General features: G+C 38.5%; 1 protein-coding gene across 1 annotated transcript; it reads left to right on the plus strand.

Moving 5' to 3' along the window:
- Window positions 1–5,961: 5,961 nt before the first annotated feature.
- LOC102212226 (butyrophilin subfamily 3 member A2-like) lies at window positions 5,962–14,344 on the plus strand. Its single transcript, XM_005753712.1, has 6 exons — window positions 5,962–6,141; window positions 8,641–8,982; window positions 9,393–9,606; window positions 9,810–9,874; window positions 10,069–10,185; window positions 13,454–14,344. The coding sequence occupies exons 1-6, from the start codon at window positions 6,006–6,008 to the stop codon at window positions 13,933–13,935; spliced, it is 1,356 nt and encodes a 451-aa protein (XP_005753769.1). The 5' UTR covers window positions 5,962–6,005; the 3' UTR covers window positions 13,936–14,344.
- The last annotated feature ends 706 nt before the right edge of the window (window positions 14,345–15,050 follow it).

Raw genomic sequence — 15,050 nt, forward strand, 5'->3', positions numbered from 1 at the left:
TTCAAACTGTAAGGACACAAAGATATATGTTATATCTTTAAAGAACATATTGTCAAGAGAAAGACAATGAACTGCCCATTAAGTGACAAATATACTGACATGTAATATTATATAATGAGCTTGAGTTAGTTACACATCAGTACATATTGTCAAACATCTACTACTACATAATGTCTGCCCTTCTTACAACCTTAAAGTGAATACTGCTGACATTGTGAGCTGACCTGGTGGAGGTTTGCAGAGATTCTTTTAGTTATTTGCTGGACTGGGTTTGTGTTTTCACTCTATAAGAATGTTAAATGTAGAAATAATGTGGACATCTCAGGATACACCAGATCGTTGTGAGGCAGTTTGTACTGACTAATTTGACACAAAATCAAACCTCATTTTACATTTAACTTTCTTATTTTTACAAGGACTGTATAGCTACAGTAAGTTCTCAATCAAAACCTCTTCACACTAAAAATCTTTACAATAAACAAATGCAGCAAAGTGCAGACAACAGAGAAAATATATAATTCATACACTAAGAGCAGTAGTGGTAGTTTAGCCAGGACTATCACAAACATATTTGACATTAATTTAGGTATTAGAATAAGGAAATGGGATGTGATGTGTTGCAAAGTGGCTTGCAGAAGAAGCAGGCAGGGTAAAAGAGCTTAAAAATGTGCTGTAAACAAGATTGACCAATTTGATTAGATAAGTAATCATTTGTTGTAGCCTGGCAGTGACAGCAGGTGATGGTCCTGGATTTTGAGTTAATTTGGCCTGAATTTGTGGCCTGCCTAACCTAATGCTCAGTCTAAATATATTAATTTAAATTATATTTGTGTGTGTGTGTCTGCACTGATCGATAGAATGGTCAAGATTTTAAAAAAAAATTGCCAACCAAGTGATTTTTTATTCACTTTTTGTGTTCATACAGTAAGAAGACAAAAATCAGGCCTTGAGAAAGATAAGATGAGTTGTGTTCAACAGTCTAGCCAGCCCTCGGGATCATCACAAAGCACCCCAAACCCTGTTATCCCACCCCCAGCAAAGTCTCCCCACACCATCAGCCACCTGAAACCGGAGGCTTCAACCAACAGAAACCATCCAATCAGCTTAACACAGACCAGGTTTTCCACACCTGCCGTTTCAGGACAAAATCCAACATCTGGCACGCAGATAAAAAGAAACAGCTGTGACACTTCTGCTTTTTCAGCAAAGAATCATGCTGTGTCATTCAGAAGTCCTTCAGATTCAAAAGAAAGAAAACATCTTCCTGTTCAAAAAGCATGCGTGTGTCCTGGTGTGGTGCAGGTGGTGCACATGCGCCTCAGCGCAGCAACACCTTCGCTGACAGGTCTAAACTGCACTACAGTACCCTGATAGATTCATCTGATGTCCGGGGACATCAATAACAAATCAATATAATAGTATTAGATTTAGTAGCAGTAGTAGTTATAATAATGATAGTAATTGTAGTATCAAAAGTTAATAAAATTATTAATGCCACTACATAAAAATACTTGAAAATACTGAGAAAAATTATAATCCCAAGACGTGAAACGATTCAGTGCAAGAAACAGGTCTGTGACATGCTTTATTTTCTTTATGGATTCATCTTATGATTTTTTTTGTTTGGTTTTTTTTTTGCTTGTCAAATTATTTCAAGAGTTTCCCAGTCATAACAAATCTCATGCAAAATGACAGATTACTAAAAAAAACTTGGGAAGAGCAGCTAAAGATGAAAATGTGCTTTTTCCCCACATGAAAAGGTTTCTTTTTTAATTTCATTCTCTTTTGGATACTACATCAGTCAGTTTCATGGGAAACCTTACACTTTTACAAATAATTGATCTTTCATTTGTATGTGTATAATGTGTAAAGTAACATACTTGAAGTTATGTCTCAATATTTTTATTGCTTTTGATTATTCTGATATTGGAATAATACAAAAATATGAAAGACAAAAACACCTTTCATTTTAAGCTTCTTGTAGTTGTATGTATATTGTATGTCCTATCCTTCAGCCACTTTAAACTGAATGTATGTTGACTTTTCCATTTGTATAAAAAAATGAATCTACTTTTTTTTTTCTTCCAAACTTAATTTAAAAATCCCATTACAGAGTCACAGCCCTTATCTACCCCAGAATTTTCCAGGGGTTGGCACAAATAAATGGAAAAGAGACAAAATGAAACCATTCCTTTCCTCCTTACAGGAGCCATGGTGGTTTGAAGGAAGCTTCAGTGCTAAATTGATTTCATTCATCTGTAACCCAGAGGTTTTGAAATGAAAGTTTTGTGGAAATATTTAAGCATCTGTCGATCTAAGCATATGCAAATAAGAACACCGCTCCATCACATTAACATCATGTGAAATAAAGAAAGCACATTATACTTCCACCTTTGCTGCTGCTGTGTTCTCCTATAGAGGTCAACTTTTCTATTAAGGCTTGTTTTAGGTCCATGTTTGTCTCTTATAATATCTCTGCTGCTGGACTTTCTGTCTATGTCTATAATTTCTTGGAGACTTAACTGGTCATGAAAAGACAAAGCTGTTTAATAAATAAATGAATGAATAAATCCTGTTGAAACTGGGTTTTTTTTTCAGCATATTTAAACGAGCAAACATTTTATCTTTGACTCATGTCCCAGTTTTTAATCCCTGTTCAGCGACGATGCCAGACTAGTGGTAACTGCTAGTTTAATGTCCATTCCTTCTATAAAGGTGTCCAATAGTGAAACTTCATCTTCCTCTTAATGCTGATCCAAAAATAAGGGAGCTGACAGAAGCTTTCATAGCCTCTGTCTTACCTGGGCTCAACTTACAAGACTGTACATGTTTCATAGGACGCAGAACCAACATAACAACCTTGTTTCCACCACTGATCAAAAACAACAACAGCAAAAAGAGGAAATTTTGTTTCATAGATGACATTTCTTTATCACAAGCTTCCATAGGCATAGACAAAACATATAAGAGGGAGAAATTTCTTCTCTGCTCTGGACTCTATTCAAAAAGACGAGCCTTGTCTTTGAAAAATGGGGTCAGTGCCTGCCAATGCTTATAAAGATATAAATGTAGGCATACAATTACACTTCAGTCACTGACAAAGGAGAGGAACTGTAATGTTAGGTGACAGTAAGTTTTGCAGAGACTTATGTCAGCATTTGATTGCGTCAGACAGACGAGTAACTTCACAGACAGCAGATACTCGGAGTTCATGAACTGTAAAAAAACTGCATAAACATTTTCACATCCATTAGAAAAAAATTATTTTATTGTTATTGGGAGAGAGACAGAGTGAAGTAAAAACTCAGAAACCAGCGAACGACAAAGGTGGCACCGCTGATTAATAGGATTTTTAAACAGTTTCACATTTGCAATCAATCTGTTTTTGTTCAGAGGAAGAGGATTTAGGAGAAAATTATTATGGTTCCATGTTTAAATTTTTATTTTGAAACGATATTAGGCTGTTTTAAACATACGACAGTTATTACAGTAAAACTGATGTTTTACCTCATCCAGTGTCCCTCTGTTTTGTTCCAACCTATGAGTAACTTTTCATGCTGAAAATGATTCACTGTGTGTGATTAACAGGAAACAGCCATCGTATTTTCTCGAAACCATCGACAGCACCTTTGAATGACTGACAGAGGTTAACTCACTCATCACTGCATCTACAGCAGGTCTATGGCCTTCTGGTCAGTGAAGCTGCACAATGGTTTATGTTTGTTTAAGTTTTAATAAGCACTGTAGATGTGACTATAATTGAAATAATAAAAAAGTTAGCACTAATAACACATTGCTGTTAAGATTTCAAGCTCCGTGAAATTAAAGCTTGGCTTATTTACTCAAAAACAGCGCAACCGTGTGGTAGGATATGATAACTGCATTTTATTATCGACCTCTTGATTTAATATTCAGCTTTTTAAAATTCGGCTTTATATCTAAATATCCTACATTTTTCAGCAGATCAAAAATTTATTCTGCTTGTTCTGGTAATTGTTTATTTTATTATTTTACATTTAGAATTTTTTTCCTGGGGACCCTGTGACACCCCATTGAAGAGCTGTAGGCTGGATCTCTTAAGATCTCACTGTTTGGTTTGTAAGGCCATGTTACTCCGAAATTTCTATCTTGTTCAAAGAGAAGATATAAAACAAAGTTCTAAGCTAATCGTCCTTAGTGTTCTCCTTTTTTAAAAAGAATCGATAAAGAATCAAATCATTAAACAGAATCAAAACTGGAATCGGAATCGTGAAAATCTTATCAATACCCATCCCTACTAGAGACGTAAAGAAGTGTGTCTGTGTAATGAGCACTTTGAATCAGTAGCCACATTTTATTGAGATCACTGGTATCTTATCTGGATGAATCATTTGGTTTGTATCAACAGCATAAAATACAACAATATGAATGTTAAAGTTGTTGTATTCAGTCATATTTCTTTTATTAACAGATTCAGATGTGAACATAATCACACGGGCTATATTGTTAGCAAATAACATAAAGTGCTACTACATGAGTTACTTCTCACACACAAATTTTCTGTAGACTTCATCTTGAAATGCACTGACTGATATGAGCTGTCAAATGACTGTACTGCTGTTGTTTGAGTGTAAACAGGAAATGACCAGAGCTTCAAAATTACAGTAACTTAGCATGACTTCATGCAATGCACAGTAACAAAGCATGTTTCTTGGCTTTTGTTTTTTTGTAGGTTTACCAAAAGTTTCATGGCATTTACTGTAAAAATTGTGGTAAAGATTAACAGTAAGGTTATTTTAAAAGCACAAGCTATCAGGTGATGATTCCTTTGTATCCCTTTTTTGTACTAAAAATAAATTGTGGTTGTGTTTCTTCTTCTCCTTCTTTTAACTGATGTTCCCATAACTGTCACTCAGTCCTCTTGAAAAACTTAAAAAGGTTTGCAAGACGTGTTTGTGTTCTGCATGCATGTGACTCATGCTGTGTGACGAGTATGAGAAATCCGCCTCACATGACCACACAGGATTTCCTTAAGTGCTGTTAATGTTGTGTTAAATAATATGATAACGTTATGTTCTCATCTGCCTCCTGATTTAATCTTGAGATTTTTTAAGGTTTTCTGGTTACATCTACAAATATTATACTTTTTAATCAGCAGCTCAATAATTGGTTCTAGTTGTTCTGGTTAATAGTTTCTTTGAGGGACATGTGCCCTGTTAATTTTATATAGGAGACCAGACCTCAAAGTCATCTAATGTCTTTGTCTAATATCAAAAACATTAGATGACTACTTACAATGTGGATGTGGTTTGTGGCTGTGTTGTACATCCTTTTGTTGTTGCTTTGAGTTATATTTGTTTGCAGACTTTATGCTAAGGGGAAGGAAGGAAGCCGAGGACTAGTACGTGTCAGTACCACTATTCAGCATGACAAAGAGCAACAAAGAGCAAAGATTTGTGTGACTGTGTTAATCCTGTCGACATCATCTGCTGGGCGACCTTTTTGTGTCTTAAATTTGGGGGTTGGTGTCTTTAAGATATTCCTTTTAGCTTTTTTTTATTTTTTTTATTTTCTTTGGAGACACTGGACGATTTCCCAAAGGGTTTCATATGAAATGTGATGTGAATTAGAAAATTACAATCTATGATAACAAGTTGTCAGTTTCAGCACATTCAGCATTACAAAGCTACTTTTGTAGCTGTTTGTATTGTTTGGCATGATGAAAGGAAGCACTTTCAGTTCACTCACTCACTGTTTGACTTGAAGCAGCAGACCTTATTGTCTTTTTTGAGTTTGTTTTCATTTAGCCAGATTTATCTTGTACTGCATTTGAATCTTATCTGGGTGTAGTTTAAGAGAGCACAATGACTATGATCTCCTAAACTACAAATACATTAAAAAACCAAACAAGAGTGCATGATGTCATTCACACCGTCATGAACCCACCCACTTCCCGTTTTGTGAATGAGATACAGTTGGAACTGTTGCACATCATTATGCCTCAGGCTGCCCTCTAGAGAGGAAGCATGGAGCAGGTTAACAGAGTTTGGGTCCTTTTTCAATCCTTATTTCACACCCGTGGATCCGGCAGGTCGTTTTTCTGTGCTTCGGCCACGCACGTCCTTGCGTTCCTTCTCGCCGTGGTCCTATCTTCTTGTAGAGGTAGGATTTCTACAGTCCCGTGGGAGTGTTTTGTGTCGCGTGACTTTCCCACGAATTACTGTGCAGATCACACGACAATATATTTGTTATAAAATCAGCTGAAATGGAGAGAATATCAGTGTAGTAGCTGCCTCTGCCCGTTGTCCATTTATATGCCCATATACAGTGGACTACACGGTTAATGGTGAATGGTTAATTCTTTGTATCTTGTTTTATTTAATCTGAAAAAGTCAGTGATCACTGTCACCCTATGTTTTTATTACCACTGTTCATTTTAAAGCTCAGTTTTTACATCCTTACGATGTGACTACAGCCCAGCTCATGCAGCAGTATATCAATGACTAAACTTATATTGTGGATGGATTATCTCAGCTGTTCTGCTGCTGCACCTCTTAGATATGACTGTAGTCATTATTGCTCTCACTACTTGTTTCAACTTCTATTGACTGTGTGTTTGAGGTGGTTTCAATCAGGCAGAACTGAAAACACATCCACACTGTTTCATGGTTTCTGGTAATATTTGTGTAAAAAGTGATATGCCTAGCAGGTTTTTACAGTTAATGGCTTGACTTTCATTTTTAAGAAACAAAAAAGGTTGTAAATCTGAGGACATGGGGCACCATGCATTGTTTTCCCACACACCTATGCAACCGAACTTCTTTTTGCCCTCCATAAGAAGAATGGCAGTCCCATAACACCGTCACTTTTCAGGCCAGGAAGGCCATATTATCTTTAATATGCTGTCTGTGATTGATTTACATATTGTACGTCCATGTGACTGAACCATGTGATGCACTGTGCTGGCTGTTTATTTATTACATTTGTCTTGCACGTAGCCATAAAAACTGAAAGGAAGTACTTCTACATTAGTTCATTTATTATAAGAACACAAACCAACAATCAAATTATCTTATAAAGGTACCAAAAAGGATGTTGCTTTACTTTTTTTGTGCAACATTTCTTTAGACATCATCTTGTAAGACAGTGATTGATATCAGCTGTCAAATTTAGGTGTTACAGGAAACAACTACGGCTTCAGAAATAACTTACTGTGACTTCATGCATGTTTCATGCTTCTTTTTGTATGTTTACCAAGAGTTTTGGTATATTTACTGTACAAATTGCACTAAAGATTTACAGGAAGGTGGTTTTAAAAGCACAAGCTGTGAGGTGATCATTCTTTTGTATCCCTTTTTGTGAGCATTAAAAATAGATTGTGGCTGTGGTTGTTTTTTTGTATAGATGTGTTAACTGTCATTGGGTTCTGTTGAACAAGTTACAAGAGATTGCAAGCGTTTGTGTTTGCATGCATTAGAGTCATGCTCTGCACCAAGTTTAAGATCTCAGTCTCACATGACTACACAGGATTTCCTTTATTGCATAAGCTATGACAAAAAAAGTGGAAGTAAATGACATTTTAACTTTACAAGCATGACTTTTAAATCTGTCTGTACTGAACACATGCCAAGACTTTTTTCTGACTTTCTTCAACACCTTTAACCTCTGCAGGTCAAAATAACACAAAAACAGCAACTGATGCATTTTACAACACGGTGCATCTCTTCTGCCCACTTAAAGATGCCACACATTACTTTCTAACAAGTGTGTGTGCACAGGAAAATGGTGTGCACACACACACTTCGTCCTATCTATATAGGCCTATTATGTTTTCACTGTAAGAGTCCAACATTTTAGTTAAAAGAAGAGGGGGGGGGAGGGGGGGGGAGAATATGAAGAATGAAATGTGGTTAGTCGAGCTGATATACCTGTGCAGGTACAGAAGACCAGATTATTTTAGACAGTTTGCCTGAGGAATGGAGGAGAAGTGTACAGGTACCAAGCAGTTTCACGTTTTGATATAATAATGGCATCCATTATTCTGGGAGAAAAATCATCCCACTGTTTGCTTTTGGGCTTTCAAAGCTTTAATGTTTACGCCTGTAAACAATGTTGTATGTTTGGAGCCAGATTTGACCAAATTGTAACCAAATTTGATTGCTAAATAAATGCTAAATGCTACCATTCTGTTTAGCAAACTGCATCAATAAACTGTATTACACAATAGGTATTTGAGGGATAAATGCTCTAAAAGAAGCCAAAAGATCTTCTTTATACAATTACTTCAACTGAGTCCTAGCCTATTGGAAATAGCTGCCAGTGTTGGCAGACCCATCGAAGTAGGCTCAACTGCAAAAGTTAAACCTCAACAAAATTTCAATGAGTGATAATAATAAATACATTAAAAAAAAAAAAATCGCTCCTGCTGTTGTCATGTAGAGATGTACCATCTACAGAGGCTAAAGCTGGTTTGTCTACCAAGCTGTACACAAATGTTTTAACTCGTTTTAATGTTGTTAACGTGGGCATTTTGAGTTCTATAGCATTGAGAAATACTGTTGCTGCATATGTAAACTATATTAGTAGATCCAGTTCTTTGACTGTAGGAAAAACACAGTAATTAGTTGCCACACATATTCTGTTTGTTTTTTTTATTCACAGGAATAATGTTAGTGGATACTGGACCAAAGATCATTGCCTTTGTCGGTGAAACTATCCTCCTGCCCTGCATCACCACCATCAAAAGTGAGGTGCCAACAGTGGAGTGGACTAAAGAGGGTCTGTTTCCAAACACTGCCTTCCTGTACCGGGATGGATTCGAGACCTTTGAGATGAAGAATCCAGTCTTTCAGTACAGAACAAACCTCATCATGCACAAACTTCACGACGGAAACCTGTCAATGGTGATATCCAATGTGCAGCTAAATGACAGTGGAAACTACCAGTGTGCAATTCGGAGGAACAAGAAAAAGAAAGTCATCACAAGGCTGGAGCTGTTTGTAGGTACGTTAACTCAAAGTGCAGTACTGTATTTATCCTTTCCTCCACTTTGGAGATCAGCACAAGCCTCACATTTTGGTTTAGGTTTCCCTAAAGACTCCGAGGAGGGCGTGACGAGTGCACAGATTTTACTGTGAATGTCAGATTAAATGATTTATTATTTAATGAAATAGTCTGAGGTTTTCTCCTTTCTATTCTTTATTCTAAGCAAAGGTAACCAATTATCTGCAGATTTTTCCCAATCGTCTTTGCCAAATGTTCTTAGGAGAACATGCAGATTCTTTAATAATTTCTTTGATCCACAAACCTCAGATAATATTTGACATTAAAGTATTTTCCACAGTGAAAACTTTTGTAATAATGTTTGCTGGAAGGTTCAAAGGCCACACCCTGAATAATTCTTGTTTTTGCAGGTGCCGTTTCTGAGCCGAAACTCTATGTTGTTCCTGGTGTTGGAGGAGGACTGACTCTGCAGTGTGAGGCTAAGTGCTGGTTCCCTGAGCCTAGGATTACATTTCTTGACAATCAGGGAAATGAGATCAGTGCTGAAGACCCAAAGAGAGATGGAAACTCCCCAGGGTGTCTGACAGTTACAAGAAGAGTGACTTTGCATACTGCTACCAACAGGTTTAATATCATTTTAATGCCTAAAGTTCAAGACCTCAGATCTCATTTTATCTGTGTCATTTACTTCATCCAAATGGGAATGTGATATCAAGTCACTGCATCAGTGCAGTCATGCATAAGCTATGACAAAAAGTGCACATCAGTTTTCTTTTTCCAGGACAAAACTGTGAATGAAACCTAAAGGTGTGTCTTTTTAATCACAGGGTCATCTGCAGAGTCCAGCAGCCTGAGATAAACCAGATTAGGGACTCAGAGTTTTACATACCGGGTAAGATTAACACCTGAATCAGCTGGACTGCATAAAACTTAGATTTCATTATTCTTTTGTAATGATTCTAAATGTTACATTTTGCAGAATAAAAGTGCATCAAAAAGCACCTTCAAAAAATAAATTATGCCAGTGTCTCTTTGTGTAAAATGATCTTGATTTTCTCATTAAATCTCTTTTTTTAATCATTTCAGATGAATACCTGAGATCCTGCACTCTAAACATCGTAATCAGCGTTGCAGTGACGATCCTGTTAGTCACAATCACCTGTGCACTCTTATACTTTATTGTCAAGCGCTGTTGCTCCTCCGGTAAGTCATTTTGTGCCTTTGTTTTTAACTATCCATCCATCCATCCATCCATCGTCATCCGCTTTGTCCGGGGTCGGGTCGCGGGGGCAGCAGCCTAAGCAAAGAGGCCCAGACCTCCCTCTCCCCAGCCACCTCCTCCAGCTTGTCCGGGGGAATACCAAGGCGTTCCCAGGCCAGCCGAGAGATATAATCTCTCCAGCGTGTCCTGGGTCTGCCCCGGGGCCTCCTCCCGGTGGGACATGCCTGGAACACCTCACCCAGGAGGCGCCCAGGGGGCATCCTTGTCAGATGCCCGAACCACCTCAGCTGGCTCCTTTCGATGTGGAGCAGCAGCTGCTCTACTCTGAGCCCCTCCCGGATGGCCGAACTTCTCACCCTATCTCTAAGGGAGAGGCCAGCCACCCTTCGGAGGAAGCTCATTTCTGCCACTTGTATCCGCGATCTCGTTCTTTCGGTCACTACCCACAGCTCGTGGCCATAGGTGAGGGTAGGGACGTAGATCGACCGGTAAATTGAGAGCTTCGCTTTTACACTCAGCTCCCTCTTCACCACGACGGACCGGTGCAGCGTCTGCATTACTGCAGCTGCAGCCCCAATCCGTCTGTCGATCTCCGGCTCCCTTCTCCCATCACTCGCGAACAAGACCCCGAGATACTTGAACTCCTCCACTTGGGGCAGGAACTCATCCCCGACCCGGAGTGGGCACTCCACCCTTTTCCGGCTGAGAACCATGGCCTCAGATTTGGAGGTGCTGATCCTCATTCCCGCTGCTTCACACTCGGCTGCGAACCGTTCCAGTGCGAGCTGGAGGCCTTCACCCGATGAAGCCAACAGAACCACATCATCTGCAAAAATCAGAGATGAGATTCTGAGGCCACCAAAGCGAAAGCCCTCCGCCACTTGGCTGCGCCTAGAAATCCTGTCCATAAAAATTATGAACAGAACCGGAGACAAAGGGCAGCCCTGGCGAAGCCCATCACCCACCGGGAACGAGTCCGACTTATTGCCGGCAATGCGAACCAAGCTCTTGCAACGGTTGTATAGGGATCGAATGGCCCGTAGCAATGGGCCAGACACCCCATATTCCCGCAACACCTCCCACAGGACACCCCGAGGGACACGGTCGAATGTTTTTAACTACTTCTAATTATTTGCTAATTAATTAGACAATTTATAAAATGGACAGAATGTTGTCTCCAGAAGTTTAGCTGCTTTAGCGTGGCAAGGCATGGTTGGAGAACACGGAGCTTCCAAGTTTAGTAGATATATTCAGCTGTGGTCTGTAGTAATGGCACATGAAGCAACTATCAGTATTGTGTGCGTCAAACATTCAACACGTCCAAACATAATTCTAGCACAGAGATTCCAGATGGAAACTGTATTCAACACTCACGTGTATAACAACTTTAACAATTACACAAGGTTTATAATTAGCATTAACTAGCTTAGTAGCTTACATAGCGTGTTAGCGTAAGATAGCATTAGCATAGTCACGAGGGAACAAATACACACAAAAGCATTTGACTTACACAAAATCATGTAAACAGGACCCACCTTCTGGCATTCAGACACAGCAATAACACAAGAACCCACAAGTTGCTGGTGAGAGGACACAAGGAAAAAATGCTGGCTATCAGCAGCTTCGAAAAGCAGTTTTCAAAGCCCACTGTGATGGCATCAGAGCTTTTGTTTTGCTTGAAGAGTCCAGAAATTTATAAGTTAAACATCAAATGAGTCAAGGAGAAGCAGCATTTTCGTACCATTATAAATAAGAACCTTGATACTGTCTAAAATATTTAAATAGTTATTTGTAAGTAAGTAATTTTAATGTCAAATTGCTGACACAATAGCAACTTGTCTCATAATTGCCCCCAAAGCATTTTTGTTGGGTTCAAATAAAGATGAATACTATTGTAACTAAAATGCTTATATCTTACAGTTGGAGTTTTCCAAATTTTACACACACAAAGGAAAATGGAACTGTGCCCTCACCAGTGTTATAGTTACTAGTTACTTCTTCAAAAAGGTAACTGAGTTAGTAACTGAGTTACAATATTCTAAAAGTAATTAATTACTTGAAAAGTAACTATTGCGTTACTACTAAAAAACATTTAACCCTCTGGGGTCCAGGGTATAATTGGCCATTTTTAACTACTTTGGATTTTCCCCACATTTCACCTTTAAAAAATATTTACTTTGCCTTGTTTGGCCTGTCGACACAATTTAAAAACTGGTATATATCACCTTGTTGCTTTGTCTTTAAGTGGTCATGTGATTGGCTTACCACGACTACTTTATTCTTCCTCAGTCAAACAGCAGCACTCATGCGATTGTTTTGCCCCCTTAGCTCCAGGTGTTGTGCTAGACAGTGATCGTGATTACTGTCCGCAGGAGTGCGCAGCTGCTTAAAGCTGTTGCGTCCAGATTACTTATGTAGTCTGTTACTTCCGTGCAACTGATATAAGATGTGGTAAGCTGAACACAGCTTCAACTGTCTGTTTGTTGAAAAATAGTAACGGACCGCATTTTCCTGTTAGTAACGGTAACGGCGTTGTAACGATAGGAATAGTAATTAGTTAGATTACTCGTTACCGAAAAAAGTAACGCCATTAGTAACGCCGATGTTTCCCATCACCGGCCCTCACTGATAAAGACACAGCTCAAAGCAGCTTTCGTTCATTAAAATAACCTTGTTAATCAGAGCAAATCCCAAAATATGGGGTCACTCAAGTGAAGTAGAACCTGGATTTGCTGTGAAATTCAGGGAATTAACACTGAAATTATGGTAAAAAGATGCAGTAATGTGCAGGCTTTAATGTGGACAACAGAGGCATACAGCAGTGGTAGTTCAACTGCGACTGCTTTAATTAAAGGAAAGTTATTTTCATTTGGTGGCATTTATTTATTTGTTTGCATGGCTACTCTGATGTCCTCATCCTTTTATGCATTTATGTGAACAGGCAGGGAAAGACAGAGCAGAGACATAACACGAAATGCAGGAACTCACATGTAGGCGGTCTGCAAGCTGCAAGATAGCTTGCAGAAGAAGCAGCAACTGCAGATAGAGTAAATAAGCTTAAATAACATGCTATAAATTAGCCACTGAAGGATATTAGCAACTGCCTTACCTAATGCTTAAGGTTAGTGCATTCATGTATATCAGGTATACTATGTTTTCTTTTCCGCTTTGTAATAGAAACAGGGAAATGTCAGGAAAACAAAATGCTAACTGTGTGTCTTTTCTTCTTTTGTGTGTGTGTTTCTACAGTTGGAGGACAGAAACCGAGTGTTAATGGAGAGAGCATCCACCAGCTACCGAATGAGATGAATGAAAGCACACCCAGTCCGGACACCCCCCCCAGCGAGTCATCAAATGACTCCACATCCTCACCAGGTATCTTAAATCCCAGTAATCCATCAAGACAAAAGTCTCCTCAAAGCAACAACAACCTCAAACCAGAGACTTCAACCAGCAGCAGCCGTCCAAACTCTGACAGATTATCAAAGACCACAGGAGGAGATTCAGAACCTGCCGGTTCAACACAATATGCAGCAGCCAGCTCTCAGACGGAAAGAAGCAGTCAAGACAGCAATTCTGCTCTTTCAACAAACAGCGACGATGTGTTTTCCACTTCTCCTTCACACTCAAAAGAGCTTCCTTTTGTCTCAAACGCGCGTCGTGGAAGCACTGCACGGCCTCAGCGCAGACATACGCACTCTCCAGAAGCAGAGCCGCTCATCTCGATCTAGAGTGGAACTGAAATACGAGGATGTGGCAACTTTTACAACTGGACAAAAAGAAAGTAAAATGCTGATGTCAGCTGACAGTCAAAGGAGAGTCGGTCATGCAGTTCGAGTTTTACTTTCTGTTGACTGGATACAGTCCATTTTTAATATATTCCATAACATATAGTCTAAAAAGTAGTAGTAAGTAAATGCTTTCATGTTAATATATGGTATCATTTTCTGACTCACTAGTAGCACTGAATAACTATTATCTTCACATGGTTATCTTGGTGTGTCAGTATGACGCTGCCTGAGCACTCGTCAAGATAAACCTCCAACACAGATGGTAGGTTAGAGGTAGATGTATTATTTTATGATTCTTTATATCATAAATAAGCTTTTTCCTTATTTTTTGTTTGTTCAACTCCCTAAAAACAACAACAAGAACTTTCTTGTTTTGTTATTTTGCACTTTTCTCATGTTGTTCTTTTTTGCACAGTTGTTTCTGTGATTTTACAAGGAGGGCTGTGTAAGGTCTTCTTACTGCTAATCCTACATATCAACATCAGCTTTACCATTTATCAGACCCTTGAAACTTGGAAGCTTTAAAGCTAACTTTATTCCACTTTGAACTACCTTAAGATTGTGATTTTTGTGATTTTCAATAATATTTGTTATGAAGTTTTTACAGGTTTATTATATAGTTCTTTTTATTTTCTGGTTGTGTAAAATGAGCCTTAAGAATAAACTATTTTGGCTTTTTAAAACTGTTTTTGTCCGCATTTAATAAAACAGACCTTGTTTCTGACCCATATTTTCACAGCTGGAGGAAGAAAATCAAAACAGTTAAAGTATTTAAAACAAGAGTCCAGTTTTTTGTATTTTTTCTTCCTTCTCCTTTTCTTCACAGCAGTGTCATGTTACAATATTTATAGATGTCTAACCCTCTCAAACTGCAAAACAAGAAATGAACTGCAGAACAAAATGAAAATAACTGGAAACCTGCAGCTTAAGGATTAGGATGAGAATCCAAAACTACACACTGTAGCTTGTCTGCCCGCCACTGTTTATTGCACTTCTTAATAATGACAGATGTCAATACACTGTCAGGAAGTACATGAATAATCTTAGTGAGTATA

This window comes from Pundamilia nyererei, unplaced genomic scaffold (assembly GCF_000239375.1).
Source record: "Pundamilia nyererei isolate P.nyererei 1_Seehausen unplaced genomic scaffold, PunNye1.0 scaffold00456, whole genome shotgun sequence".
NCBI lineage: Eukaryota > Metazoa > Chordata > Actinopteri > Cichliformes > Cichlidae > Pundamilia > Pundamilia nyererei.

Bases quoted from the DNA above. Each gene is read 5' to 3' on its own strand.
- LOC102212226 (XM_005753712.1), top strand. From the start codon at position 6,006: ATGGAGCAGGTTAACAGAGTTTGGGTCCTTTTTCAATCCTTATTTCAC. The intron at 6,142-8,640 runs GTAGGATTTCTA...TTTTATTCACAG, and splicing joins GGTCCTATCTTCTTGTAGAG to GAATAATGTTAGTGGATACT. The intron at 9,875-10,068 runs GTAAGATTAACA...TAATCATTTCAG, and splicing joins CTCAGAGTTTTACATACCGG to ATGAATACCTGAGATCCTGC.